Here is a 15,278-nt window from a genome sequence, read left to right as displayed (position 1 = left end):
ATTTGATTGTGTTTCACATATACAAAATTACCATTTTTTTTAATAACTGAAAATGTTTTTGCCATCTTGAAATGTTGATATTCCATTTTCTCAACTTGAGTCCTTTTCATGTTTAAAAGTGTAGATGTTCCTGGTACTTGCATTAGTGTTCGAATTGAAGTTTCATTTGTAAAATGACTCAAGTGATCATGAATGTAACTCATTTGGTTTCAGTGAGTTGTATTTTTATTAATTATGCGGTTCCAACATTTTCCCTAAGTCATTATGCATATTTAGCACTATCATTTATTTGAAATGAATAGTTCTTTTCATTAAAACAAATGATGGATTGATATTTTCTATTAGCATTACCATAACCCTGTCAAACCCCCGAGGATATCAACATGGAAAGAGTCATTATAAAACACTTTTATACATGGGCATAACCTCACCGCATGCTACTGCTTAGGATGATTAAGCACCAAGGTCACTTCTGAGAAGAAATTAAAATGATCAAAAGTAGTTTTTAATGAAAATTATACTGTCTTTATACAAGGAACTCTCATTCATTAACACGCTCACTTCGAATTGCAGTTATATGACAGTCTAATAAAGGGTGAAAAATAACGTTGTATCATCACGTTAGCTTACTATGTAACATTTAGTTGGATATAATCATACATCCAGTAAAATGATCATCTAAAGCTCTGTTGTTTTAATTCTAAGATCAAAATAAAGGAAATTGATATTAATACAAAGCTATATTTGTGATCATTTTAACCAGAAAGGAGAGTCGGAATTATTGAAATAGTTCAGCTTTCCAGTAGTCCCAAGGCAATCGAGTTACATCCTCATTGGAGTTACTTCAGAGTTCAGTCTTAGTGAAATTATATTTATTTGTCCTTTGCCAATCCAAGATGATTACAGGTAACGTGTTATAGTTGTATAGGTTAAGAGGATAAACATGAGCAGCTGAGATTACAAATAAATGGGCAAACCTCCATCATTTAGACTTACGTTTAACGAATGTCATGTAATACCATTACCCTTTTCTGCGATGGATTGAGCCCGTAAGATTTAATCTTAGCACTTGGTGTATGGACCAAACAAATTCCTCTGTACTTGATTCGTTTATCCAACTGAATCATAGCTGTTAACGTGCTGAAGTCATGTTGTCTAGATTGTATCATAAATGACATTTTAGTGAGCCTGTTAAACGATAGAGACTCATGATCTGGCGAAGTTTTGTGTTGTGCAATGTTCCTTGTACTTAAGGGACTCTCGTTGCCTGAGAAATTACACAAAATTTACTGCTAGATTGAATGTTAGTTTCATGTACAATTTAAGACTGGAGTTACAGTAACAAGTGTACTTTCACTCTATTCCCTAAGTTACAAGATCTTTTGCACCAAGTTATTATATGACAGTAGAGTACAAGTCATAGAATAACTGCTTATATTTGTAAATACAGCTGAATTGTCAGTAATGTTGTGGTCACTTATGTATATTTATTGAGTGGCCATTCCAAAATAATACTGTATTCTGTTCTCATAAATCTTGAAGTTTGCCATAATTTGGATGATCTCATCACTGACAATACAAATTGATGGTTTACTTTAGGTTATAGAGTTAAATTTCTGCACAGAAAATAATATTCTTGTAAATTATGTACACACTTAACGTCAAAGATTACAGTTATTGTAAGGATAAATGTCACAACTTGTGAAGGACATTTTCAAAGTTTAATCTTGTTGCTGGATCAGTTTTACTAGGTGATAGATTTCATTTGCTGAAATCTGTTGTATTAGTTGTTTATTAAATTAAGTTGTCAATATAATTACTAGTCTAGTTGACTTCCAGTGATGAAGAAATGTATGTTAATTTAAAGACTGAGTTGTTAATTCTTTACTGAGAGAAGTAGCCTAGTGAAATTAATCATTGTGAAGAAGTGACAATTTTTCTTCCCCCCTCCCCCCCATACCCCTCAACAGCAGGAGCTCGAGGTTGGAGGCACAGAATGCGCGTGAATCATTTCCTGATCTTCAACAACTCAAATCTAATAAATGAATGCTCTCTTTTCCCCTCTTTGTTTCTCTTTTTCCCCCTCGGATCCCCCTCTCGTAGTCTTGACTGTTGTCTTATGTACGCAAGGGACACGTGACCCGATTTCTTTTCTCTTTTATCCGTCTTCAGCTTTCTGTTCCGGTTTCAACTGTTGTTCAGATCGTCAGAAATAAAGATAGAATGAAATCTATCCTCTCTCTCTCTCTCTCTCTCTCTGTTGTAGAGCTCGCATGAATAACGATGCTAAATATAGATTGCACAAGCTCTCTCTCTCTCTCTCTCTCTCTCTCTCTCTCTCTCTCTCTCTCTCTCTCTCTCTCTCTCTCTCTCTCTCTCTCTCTCTCTATATATATATATATATATATATATATATATATATATATATATAATAAATATTTATATATATATTATAATAAATATTTATATATATATGTATAAATATATATATATATATATATATATATATATATATATATATGTTATATATATACGAGTATCTCTCTCTCTCTCTCTCTCTCTCTCTCTCTCTCTCTCTCTCTCTCTCTCTCTCTCTCTCTCTCTCTCTCTCTCTCTCTCTCTCTCAAGAATCCCACCGGCTTTTGGAAAGGTCAACTCCCAAAAAAGTTGTTTGTCAATGCACAAGAAGGAAGACCACCCAGTAAGAATGAGGTCATGTGTCCCTGCCCTTTGTTTGATGTTGAGTAGTGAGATAACTGTGCCGTCCTTCCTCCATGGGTCCAAGGTCCTTTACTAACACATTTTATAGTTTCCATCTATTATTTCCCTGCAGAAGAGGAGGAGGAAACTCTTAAGGAAAAGATCAAGAAAAAATTGATAGAATTCTTGGGCAAAATCATCGACTTTTTCTGTGTTTGGGACTGTTGCTGGGTTTGGATCAAGTTTGCACAGATTGTAGAACTGATAGTGTTCGATCCTTTTGTCGAACTCTTCATCACTCTGTGTATCGTCGTCAACACCCTCTTCATGGCCATGGATCACTATGGCATGAACGAGGGCTTTGAAAATTTCCTCAAGAATGGAAATTACGTGAGTATGCCTTTCCCTTTTGTTTTGCCTCATAGAAAACGGAATCAGGCTTCCATTTATTTTCTTCTTCTCGGACACCCACCATTTTCAGTGACGCAACTTTGGCACTCGCATTTTATTTTTCCCCCCCTTTTTTTTTTATTTATCTACGACTTCATCTTTTTCCTTCCACCGTGCTTGAAATTCTTCTTCTCTTCACAGGTAATCAAGACCTCCTGGATGCTTCTTTTATATCTAACTGACTTTTATTCCCTGTTTAAAATCTCATCTTAACTTAGCCACAGAATGTAGTATATAAATAATGAGTTTAGTTGTGCATGACCTATGCGGTCGGGAATGCACTGTTAATCACAGGCGGGGTATGGGCTGCCCAACAGGGATTTTGCCCTACAGTGGAAGGCAGTCGTGGAATCTGGATGATTGTTTTCGACCAGATTTCCATTTCACGCCTGAAACTGCGGAGTATCCCCCCTCTGACTGTGATAAACGTGGCGTCCTTGGCTGCATGGGAGCGCACAATGAAGTTTGCAAATCTCCCACGGCAGCGAACGTGCACCTTACGAGCGACAGTCGTGTATTGCCCTGTTGTGGGAAATTAACAGGAAGAGATAATGCGAACGTCACACTTGTTGACGGAGTAGTGTTCAGGAGAACCCGACAATCCCTTTCCTAAGAATGCCCCTCTCCCGTCGTGTCGAGGTGTAGATGACCCCTACAGCCATCTCCCTCAAACTTTCCATTCCACTGATTATTCACACTGACATCATGACCCTACAATACCCCCAGAGTTGCAGCAAATTGTAATGAAGGATGTAGCTAATGTAAACACTCGTAAGTATCTTGTACGTGGCTCCTCTCTGCTGTAAATGCAAATGGTTTTCCTTCTAGTTATAACAGTAGTTTTGTAGGATTGCGACAGCATAGCCGAACCCTCCCTCCCTCTGGAGTCCCGCCTTCGTTTGGAAATCATGAAGACGAGCAGTGATTTGCAAATGAGTGCTTCCAGATGCAGAATTATCCAGATGTGAATCGCCTCAGAGCTCAGCTGAAGAATTCTCCCTTAATTAAACCCACTAGAGGATTCTTCGCCATTATGCATCAGACTTCCCCTATGTTAAGAAGTAGCTTTGACGTGCACTGGGAATTTTTGTTTACACTAGAGAATTCCTCGTGTTTTACAAATAAGAATTATTCATGTTTGAAGAGTATGTAAGCTTGTGCTCTAGAAATCTTAATATTTACAATAGAGAACACAATGGAAAACTTTTCACTTGTTTGCAAGGGGAAACGTTTTCAAGTTTTTAGGGGATTATTATTCTTCATCATGTCCCCCAATTAATTTTTCTCTTTTATAATTGACCATTTTCCAATTTAAATTTGTAGAGAATTCTGTTTGTGCTGACTCGTAAGCTTCAGGATGAAAATGTCAAGGTTTTATTGATGTAAAAAAATCCGTTCAATACGTTAAAGAGGAATTTTCCAAATTATCCATAAAATGTTTTCATTTATCGTGGAAAGTCAGCTCTTCATAGCTGGATAATTCTCGTCATTTCACCTTCTGAGGTATTCAATTAGTTTTATTAATGGAAAGTTAATATTTTACTTTCGGAAGTTTTCACAGGTTTATGTAAAAGATTTTGTGATTCGTTTTGTTGGTGAGTTCTTCGAATTCCACATAAATGTATTTGTTTCTCAGGAAATGTTCCTGCTTGGTTTCTTTTCTTTCATAATTACTGATGAACACTCCCAGATCCCTATTTTTTTCATTGAAGAATTCCTTTTAATAATAATTACGGACAAAGATGAGTCAGTACCGGACAATCAGGCCCTTGCAAATTACCAGCTGGAGTTGGTTATTGTTATTGTGTTTCATATCCGTATTTATTTATATTGCATTATGTCGGTTCATTTCTGAACAGTTTCTCTAAACGATTCATACATGATTAGTTGATTTTAGCTAATTATTAATTAGCTATCGTCACTCGCTTCGTCTCATAAATCATTCTTTTTTGTGTCATCCATCAACCCATTATTCTTTCGAAAGTCACTTTCAGTTCATTCGTCATTAGATGTCTTCGTTCTCCATAAAGAGTTTTTTCGTTGCTGTAAATAAGATTTTCCATTGATTATAATGTAGCACAAAGTGCTGTTGTAATTAGTTATCGAACCTAAACCTAATGTAGGTTTTCATTATATATATCTCAGTAATCATTATGCCTCTCTCTCTCTCTCCACCATCCTTTACATCACATGTCTTGTCACTGAAACGTATTTTAGGATCGATGACATCTTTGTTTATATATGTTTCGTTACTTGGTGAACCTTCGTTCACTTCGTCATACTCCCAGATCTCATGATCAGCCAAACCATATTTCACGTCATAGTAAATCATCTCACGCCATCTAACGACCAATTTTGGCATCCTTGTTCAGCCTATGAGTCTTGGTTCATTAATCAGTGAATGTCAGTGTAGTAGTAACCAATAAAAATGTAGTTGTAAGTTGCTGTAAATACCTAGGAGCAGCAGTCTCCAGAGCATAGGTAATAGAAATAGCAGTCCTTTAGCATCTAGAATGTGGAAGAATTAAAGCGTAGAGTAGTAGAAACCTGTGCATCTAGTTCCCTGTATACATAGCTCCCGTTTATTCTCTGTTTCCTACCTTTCCTTCGTCTGTCAGTGATGCATCTTTCTCAACAGCATTCAGGATAAAAAAAAAAAGTGCACTTGATGTCTCCCCGCTTCATCTTCCTATGGAATGGCATAATTCACTTGTTGTTTCCAATAGTGTAGAAATGGCACCTATTTCTAAAGCAAGTTTCACTAGGCTTAGACTAGCTTTAATGTCTGCAGTTGTCTGCGTAGAGTAAAACGCTCGATTTACCAAACTTTTCTGGTCTGCGATTTACTGAACGTCTCACCCGTTTTACCACAAGTTTGTTGGGTGGTGGGAGGCAAGGGGGCGGTGGTAGTGGTTGGTGGTGGGGAAGGGGACGGGGGCTGGCCAAAAATGATGGACAAATTTGCTTAATAGTTGAGTATTTGGACAATAAAAAATCATATAAGAGTGATTTTCAGAGGCATCTCCAAATCCTGAATATCGAAAGCTCTTAAAAGTAATTTTGGTGAGTTGTTCCGTGGACGTACTTTCTAACCTTACTTTATTGATTGAAGTAGTTGCAGTTAAAAAATGTCAAATATCCCTCTTCCAGAAAAATCGATGGTAAATTGAGAAATGCGTGTATGTTTAGATCACATTATGTAAATAGCTCTTATGCATGTTTTATACGTTTCATCTTTTAGATAGTTTTAAGTGTTGGAAAGTACTGTAATTTATAAGAAGACGTAACTTCGAGTCCATATTCAGAGATAACGTAGGCTATGTTCATAGCGAGTTGTAAGGAATGTTTTTGTATGTTCTTATGCTTTGTGTGAATGAAAATGTGGGAATGGTCATCTCCTCTTCTTGATTAAAAGAATCCTTCACGAACAAAACAATTTTTAAGAAGGTTACTCTTTCTTCGTATATTTCCATCCAGATTCAGTTTTCACAGGAGTAAGCGTATCCAAATAGAGGTCTTTGTTGCATGAAGAAACGTTTACGTAGGAATAATTTTCGTGAAGAACACCTTACCCCAGAAAACGTGTCTCAGGAAGACGAACGTGTAAAAACGTTTGCGAAGCCATCATCCCTTAATAAAACATTTGCAAAGAAAATGTCCGCGAAGAGAAAGTTCAAAAAGATTACATTTGTCGTTTCTCCAAAACTCATTTCACCGGGAATGTTTTCCAGAGATCCTCATCTATACCATCTCCTTCTTCCTTACTTTTACAGTTGTCTTTTCACTATTTGTAAACTTCCTTTTACAGGTCTACATAGACAATCCTTGCTGGACATGTTATTAAAATAAGGAGCGGATGGGTCTGTTTCCCACGAATTCTTGCTCTCTCTCTCTCTCTCTCTCTCTCTCTCTCTCTCTCTCTCTCTCTCTCTCTCTCTCTCTCTCTCTCTCTCTCTCTCTCTGTTTTGTGATGGCTCTGTGTGTATGAAGTGAATGTCTGACTGCTATTTTTCTGCTAGCGTGGACATACCAGAGTCTTCTGAAGAGCGAATAAAAACATGTCTTGTAATTTCGGTACCTTAGCTTGTTCATACGTCATCGTTATATCAAGAATAATTTCCAGTAAAGTTCGTTTGTTTGCTTATCATCATTTAGGCCATGAAATATATCGAAGTGTTATTGATAGATATCAGTCAGATTTCGTTGAGTGGTGGACTATAGACTATATAAAACTGACTGATTGATTTAATAGGAAATTTTCTTGGGGCTTACAGGGGTTAAAATGACGTTGAAGCCACGACAGATGAAGAATTTGTCGTAATCATGTAGCATAAGCATGCCATGTTTTGTATACATCTACATCTTTTGTCATAGAGTCCCTTATAAATAATAAACTGCTTTGTCGTCTTTGAAATTTAAAGATAAATATCTTGACGTAAATTTGACCTTACAAGCCTGTGTGATGTTAAGTCTTTTTGATGGCCTCCCAGTGTATTCTTGTAGCTCCCCCATCACTACCTCGCATTCCACGCCCCTATTCCCCTCTAAAGCAATCTCTTTTGTTTTCCCCTTCTCGCAGTTCTTCACGGCGACCTTCAGTATCGAGTGTTTCGCCAAGATTATCGCCATGAGCCCCAAGTACTACCTGCAGGAGGGCTGGAATATCTTCGATTTCATCATCGTGTTCTTATCACTCCTCGAACTCGGTCTAGCCAACGTCTCTGGTCTCTCTGTCTTGAGGTCCTTTCGATTGGTGAGTAGCCTCTTCTGTTGCAGCTTCCTCATGTCTCGCCGAATCGCCATTTCATTTGTTCTGTTTCCATATACATGCAAAGATAAAATCTGTCAGGTCATTTATTTCACACTGTCGTGAAAATGAAAAAGTTCTTGGACAAGTTAAGAAAGTCTCCTCATTGCTTCTTCTGAGACATCATTTCTTTAACTAGCTTGTATAAAAACAGATATTTTTCATATATCCATCAACAAACATTTAATTTCTTAGCGGGTCTTCTCAGTTTTCATATCGGTGTAGAATTACATTTACGAATGTTTACGGTCATAAATACACCATTCTCAGGCGTAGTTTACTGAAAGCCTTGATATGACGACACTAATGTATGTTTATATCCCCACAGCTGAGAGTGTTCAAACTGGCAAAATCTTGGCCGACCCTCAATTTGCTCATCTCTATCATGGGTAAGACAGTAGGTGCCCTGGGTAACCTGACCTTTGTGTTGTGCATTATCATCTTCATCTTTGCCGTCATGGGTATGCAGCTCTTCGGCAAAAACTACACAGGTATGTGATTTCAAGATTTGTCATTGAAATTTTGGGTATGTAGAGTTGGTTGTTAGTAAAAGTGAGTTTGATTCCAGAGGCAGGGATTCTTAACAGCCTGTTCAATACAGCACAAGTGACCATTCTAAATACTTATGCACTGTCACTTAACTAGCTTTGTCAGACTTTATTGGCCCTCAAATTACTTTGAGTATGTCTTTATTGAAACTGAAAACATAACATCCCATGCACCACAGAAAAACTCTTTTGTCCAGTATCAGAGAGTTCAGATGCCTAGGTAAAACTTAATATGAAGGAACGTGTGATGTTCAAGAAAAAACGTATGGTGTAGGTGTAACTTTGCTGGCGGGGCAGGCATATTATAAAATGATCAGCCGTGAGCCTGTTAGGAAAAATGCAAATTAATATTGCAACTTTAACCCTGTTTCGTACAAATATTTCTTGACTCTGAAAGTGTGGTCATAAATGTTAGGGTGAGGTGACCAGATTACTTTAGAAAATAATCCATATACAGTAGGCTTCATGAATTAGGGAGAAAAATATGAAAAGGACAGTGACCTTCATTTTTTTTTTTTCCGGGAAACAGTATCCTTTAATTTTCCATTTTACTTCTTCCTTTTCCAGACAACGTCGTACGATTCCCAAAAACACCAGATGGGCAACTGCCTCGTTGGAACTTCACCGACTTCTTTCACTCGATCATGATCGTGTTCCGTGTGCTCTGTGGAGAGTGGATCGAAAGTATGTGGGATTGTCTCCTTGTAGGAGATTGGCCGTGTATACCGTTCTTCCTCGCCACTGTTGTCATAGGAAACTTGGTCGTGAGTATCACTCTTTCTGCCTTTTGTGGATCCCTTTGCAGTATCTAATTGATGTAGGGAAAGTGGAGTTTCTAAGTGGGTTATGACTTCACCACAATTCAGAATCTATATCTAGACTTCAAGGAATTTAAAGGTTTCTTCCCACAGTTTAAGGCGAAAAGCTAGAGCCAAAGAACAGTACTTTTTTTATAAGGTTCACGTTGGGAATTAGGAATATGGGGCCTTGCTTGGGAAGCAACAAGAATTGGGAATGGAGGATCTCCTGACTGCTCTCTTTCTCTTGCTCTCTCGTCTCGAACCCAGGTGTTGAATCTGTTCTTGGCCTTGCTCTTGAGCAGTTTCGGTGCTTCGAATCTGTCCGCTCCGGCCAACGACGGCGAAACTAACAAGCTAGCTGAAGCCTTCGACCGTATTGCCCGCTTCAAAGCTTGGATAAAGCGCTCCATATTCAACTTCCTCAAGCTTATACGAGCCAAGCTTACCAATCAAATCAGTGACCAGACGCCAGGTGAGCTTCAGATTCACGCTTACACTCACACACCTTATTGCTAGAGTCACTCGGCTCATTTTACACCTATGCCACTCCCCACTAACCCCCATATTGATTCACACTAGTGGCCCCCCCTCCCCAGCTCACTCACTTTTTTTTATTACAGAGATGAAACTGGGCTATACTGGATTGAAAATGTTTAATTATAAAAATTATTAATTGTAGACCTTTCTTTCTGCAACGCCTTCAGAACCTACCGTTGTGCAAACTCGAATCTTCATCATATTGAAAGATGTGAAATGTATAAAATTCTCATGCAAAAATGATAACTGTAGCTAACTTGAAAATTTAGCAATCGCTGTTAATGAATAGCACTCAATATTGACTGCTTTGTGTATTCCAACTATGATATTCAAAATTGTTGGTCAAAGATGGCCAAAAAATCACTGACTACTGATGACTGTCCGATTTTGAAGATTTTTTCTCGTAGATGTACCCCAGTATGCCCCGTTTCTTTTCAATAGATAAGACAATTACTGCACATTTTTCCATCCCAACACTATGAATACAGTACTTTACATACTGTACTGGTAAAGGCAGTCAGTTGAAATGCTCGTTACTGTAATCCTGAAACCAGTCATTGCTGAATTGCAACCAGCTTTGGCTCTATATATATATATATATATATATATATATATATATATATATATATATATATATATATATATATATATATATATATATATATATATATATATATATATATATATATATATATATATATATATATATATATATATATATATATATATATATATATATATATATATATCTTTAGATAGAATAGGCATGAACATCCCCGAGTACAAAGGATTCGCAAAGAAATGTGAAAAAGAAAATCGAGCTTCAGGTCTTTCAAGGGCCAAACCAAGCTGCAGTCACGCTGATCTCTCTTCCTCACAGAAGAAAATTCGCTATAAACTCTTACTTAACAATGAGAAAGAAATCAAGATGAGAAAAAGAGAACGGAACAAAAGCCAGCATTTCAAAGGCTGACTGCAACAGGACGCCCCAAGCTTTTTTTTTTTTTTTATCCAGTTTTTATATTAATTTAATTTTTGTGTGGTGTAGTAATTCTGGTGTCTTTACCTACGGCGACTTTCATTGACACCTCTCAAGTGTTTTTATCAATATGTATGACACTGCTCGACGTTCCCTCTTTCTTTTTCTTTTTTTTTCTTTTGCAACCTCTATGCCGGTAGATACTGTGGTCTTTTTGCGATGAATTCCTCCACGTTTTTGTTGTCCCCCTATCTTCAGAGGACGCACATTGTAATTAATGTTTATTAATGACCCTAGTCACTACACATCGCATACGCGCTGATGATCCATCGCAACTCTGCCTTTCATAACTGTGCAGAGCATCAGATTCTTACAGTAAAATTTGAAGTGTTTTGTGCGTTCAGCGAAACTGAGAAGTTGTAGGTATTAATTATGAATAATAATTTACTGTTTCACTTTGGGCATCTCGTAAAGACACTGATACTATACTAAGATGAACTGACCACGTCTCTTCACTCAAATTATATAAGAAATAAACGTCGTTATTATTATTATAAACTTAATCAGTCGTTCAATGAAATTAAAAGTCGCATAGAAACCTAATTAACGGAAAAACACATTGCTATTAAGAGTGCGTTTGTCCTGATGACCTCATGGAATTACGTAAGAACCCCAGCGTCGACTATCAGATCCTAATTCATTTCAAAATTTTAATCAACTCTTTTCTCACCCAGAATCCACCAATCACAACTTTCATTGAAATCCGGCCTTTAACTTTTTTTTTTTAGATATCTTGTGAACAGACGGAGTACAAACACGTACGGTTGAATATTTCAAGTCCATCCAACTTTGCTGGGTGAAATAACAATATGCTGACTTTAACTTATGTTTGCTTAACAGTACATGGCAATGACTTGATACTTTCCGCCGACTCAAATTATTATTTGGTTTTTATTCGCTCATTACACATTACTTTTGTAAACCCGTATTATAACTCTATGTAACCTTGGTTTTCTAAAACCAACATTTTCTGTACAGAATTTGATGATTTCAATTTTTAAGTCTTGAAGAAATTACTTGAAGTTCATATGGTTAATCTAGATCGTAACTTTTCAGAAATTCAGTACATTTTTATTTGTCAAATGAATTACTGAAATAAAAAAAAATTAAGAATTAGGATTCTCCCGAAATGTTAGTAAAAAAATTATGCCATGAAGTTCGGCTTCAAGTAAAGATTTTTAATTAATTGTATTTTTTATAACTTTTTATGATAATTGCACTTGCATGTTTTTTATGATTATATCACATCTTTTTACAATAATGTTTTAAGTAGAAAATATTTTTTTAGTAATTAATGAACTATATTGTGATAATGTTATCAAAAAGATTCCCAGTCTCTCAATAGCAAAAAAAAAAAATTATGTAGGCATATGAGACTTAGAGTAGAGACAGTTTTTGGTATGAAATCTGACAGTCTTTTTGCATTGATTAACCAGTGTTTTATTGTAGATACAATGGGGTAGATCGTGATTTACTGATAAATCAATCAAAGGTGTCCCCTGTATAGTGCTTTAGTTTATGTTTCACAGTTTAGGTCGTGTGAAAAGTCACAAGATTTTTTTCATAACCGAGTATAATATTCATCGATAATTTAGAATACTGTAGATTAAAGCCCTCGAGAGCTTGTCATAGAAAGAGTACAGGTTTCCGATAGTCAGTGTAGTTAGTGCAGCTTACAAGTTAGGAATAAGTGATGTAGTTCAAATAATTAAGGCATATAAAAAAAAAATGCGACATCCAAACAGTTTTCATATATCATTTTGCTTGAAGATAAATAGAACAGTGCCTCTTATTTACATCTCAATCTCTAAATAAGCTTTAGGAAGCAAAAAAAATAGACTTGGATTATTAGTGACAGAAAATTTAATCCCAGTTAGCACTTTCGTGTTCACGTTACGATCTAAGCCTATAATTGCTTTTGACTTAGGATTATTGAACAAGTAATCACTAGTATTAGCTTAAGTATAGGGCAAAACCAACTTGGAATAGAAGAGATATGTTTTATGTAAGAATATTTCAAACATAAGAATCTATGTTCGAAATATTCTGCCTTTGGCATGTTTTCAAAGCTCGGACACAAGCCACACCCCTTCGTGGTGTAGTTGCCACGTGTGTCTAGACAGATTACTGCTAACCGTACTGATAACAGGGATTGTCAAATGTGACGAATATATACAGTATGTCATCTCAGTCGGGGTAACAACATAAGTTTCAGAATAAGTTGAAGAGATGCCTCCAGCACTTCTCGGTTGACTGTGAAGAAAAATTTCATGACATAAACACCTGAGTTAGGGAAACCTTATGAAGCAGCTCCTATACACAGAGGCACACAGTAAACAACAGAATAAAAGGACAGCCAGATACAATAGGCAGAGAGACATGATATCAGGATTAGGGCCAGAACGGGACATTGACATAATTAGTGAGTCAGTGTTGATGCGGCGACTTACAGACTCTCGCGATGTGGATGCAGACGATGCCCTCATGGACCGACAGGGTATGAAGAAACTCTCCAAGGACCACACTCAGGTCGACATCCCCATGGACGGGTTGGACCTACCAGGTGAGTTGACCCACCGAGACCGGGTTTTCCGCTGCGAAACCCAGTTTTGTCTGCCTTCCTTTCTTCTTCCCTTACGTAACGTATTAGGATTTTCATCACGCAGATATTCAGCAAAAGTCCAAAACTTGACTTTTTCGAAAAGACCCGTTTTGTAAAATTCAAACAACTATATAGCACTTGAATCTTCTTTGTAATAGCTTGGAGAAGCTGACAAGGGCCTTTAAATTTTTAAAAGAAAATCTGAGAATAAGTGTTGGTAAGTGACGATAAAATAATGAGCACATCCTAATACTTCATTGCGTACAGGAGTGCAGCTCCAGGAATACGTTTGAAATTTAGCATTTGAGATACTTCGATTGTTTCATTGTGGATGCTTATGGTGCTTATGGGTAAAACAAAATTGTGTTATTTAATATTGAAAGTTAAGCAGGAAGCACCGTATTCCATTTGCGGGTTCATTTCCTTTCGAAATGGTCTGCTGTGTGTAGAAATTTAGGTTGAATACGTGTTTTGCAGATATTGAGTAAATTCAGAGTTGATAATTTCTTATTTGGTCATTTCTTATTTAGCGTAGGTCCTTGAGGCAGACGACCTATTCTCTGTCAGTGGGTCCCAACCCTACAGGATATCTCTCTTGAAAGAGAGAAATCTATAAGGAATAGAATTGTTGTAGATTTAACTGGCCTTATGCCACCACGGACTAAGGAATGGGGTAAACAGACTGTCTGAAATGTTAATGTTTGTATGCTTTATATGATTTTTATGTATATGTGCATGATGATATGCGTATTCTTGTACGTAACTTAGATTCACACACGATAAAGAATAAGCTCGCTACTTACTAAGCGCTAGGCGCTTCATAGAACGCTTACATATGCCTTTTTCAAATCTCAAATGCCATAACACCTGAGTGAGAAGTTTCTGTTTCCTTGTCATTGCACAAGCACCAGTGTCAACATCATCAGCATTCACAGTAGTTTTCACGTTTTTTGTATGGCAGTGCAGTGCTTCTAAATTTTGAACTCAAGCAGGCAGCTAGTTCAGCTGAAATTTTCACAAGTTATTTTATCGTAGCTCTTTTGGATTTCAGTTGAAAGGAAGTATAGTTCTCATTCTCTCTGCTCCTCTAAATGGAAAGATATTTCTAAATATTTTTGAACATGTCTTTATGCACTTTTATCTTTTGCCTCCTTAAAGTAATGTCCTGTAATGAAGTTAAGTCGTAACTCTGCAATTTATGTAGTGTATTTGAAAAATCAAAGTTTATTTATGTAGTATATTTGAAAATCAGAGTTTAGCATTGTACTGATTTCACTATTCACCAGATGTCGTATTTAGTTTTTTGGTGTTTAGAATCATTCCTCTTTCGTTTCTCTTCCATTTAATCCTGTTTGCTTGCATCTGTTTCTTCTTCCTTTCGTCATTGTTCTCTCACCTCTCCGTGACCCTGTTCTCCCTTCTTGGATTGCTAATCTAATCTGGTAAAGAAGACGTGTCAGCACTTGCAGAATAATCAGCGTTCCTTCCTCCCCATGACCCGCGCGAAACGCAGATGGCAAGATCAAGAACAACGCCATGATGAACAACAGCAAACACATCGTCAACTCGATCACGAAGGACAACGGCGAGATCATCGAAAACGACTACAGCAACAAGCAGGTGGTGCGGCTGGACGAGGACGACGTCAGCAACAACTCCCTGGGGTCCCACAAGAACCGGAAGCTGAAGAGCGACAGCGGAAGTCACAAAGGATCCTCCGAATCCTTGGACGACGGCGAGGAGAAGAAAGATGCCAGTAAGGAGGACCTGGAGGATGGTATGCTACTTGATGGTA

At 37.2% G+C, this 15,278-nt stretch overlaps 1 protein-coding gene across 1 annotated transcript in view; it reads left to right on the top strand.

The window, feature by feature from the left end:
• The window catches only part of LOC136855108 (sodium channel protein para-like), a 189,692-nt gene that overhangs the window by 135,511 nt on the left and 38,903 nt on the right, over positions 1-15,278 (top strand). The window contains 7 exon segments of the mRNA XM_067131940.1: positions 2,810-3,090; positions 7,730-7,903; positions 8,286-8,448; positions 9,073-9,269; positions 9,573-9,777; positions 13,334-13,444; positions 14,997-15,260. Of these exon segments, the coding sequence (XP_066988041.1) occupies positions 2,810-3,090; positions 7,730-7,903; positions 8,286-8,448; positions 9,073-9,269; positions 9,573-9,777; positions 13,334-13,444; positions 14,997-15,260 (1,395 nt within the window).

This window comes from Macrobrachium rosenbergii, chromosome 30 (genome assembly GCF_040412425.1).
Source record: "Macrobrachium rosenbergii isolate ZJJX-2024 chromosome 30, ASM4041242v1, whole genome shotgun sequence".
Taxonomy (NCBI): domain Eukaryota; kingdom Metazoa; phylum Arthropoda; class Malacostraca; order Decapoda; family Palaemonidae; genus Macrobrachium; species Macrobrachium rosenbergii.
The sequence above is the reverse complement of the archived record's forward strand: the minus strand, read 5'-3'. Positions and strand labels throughout refer to the sequence as shown.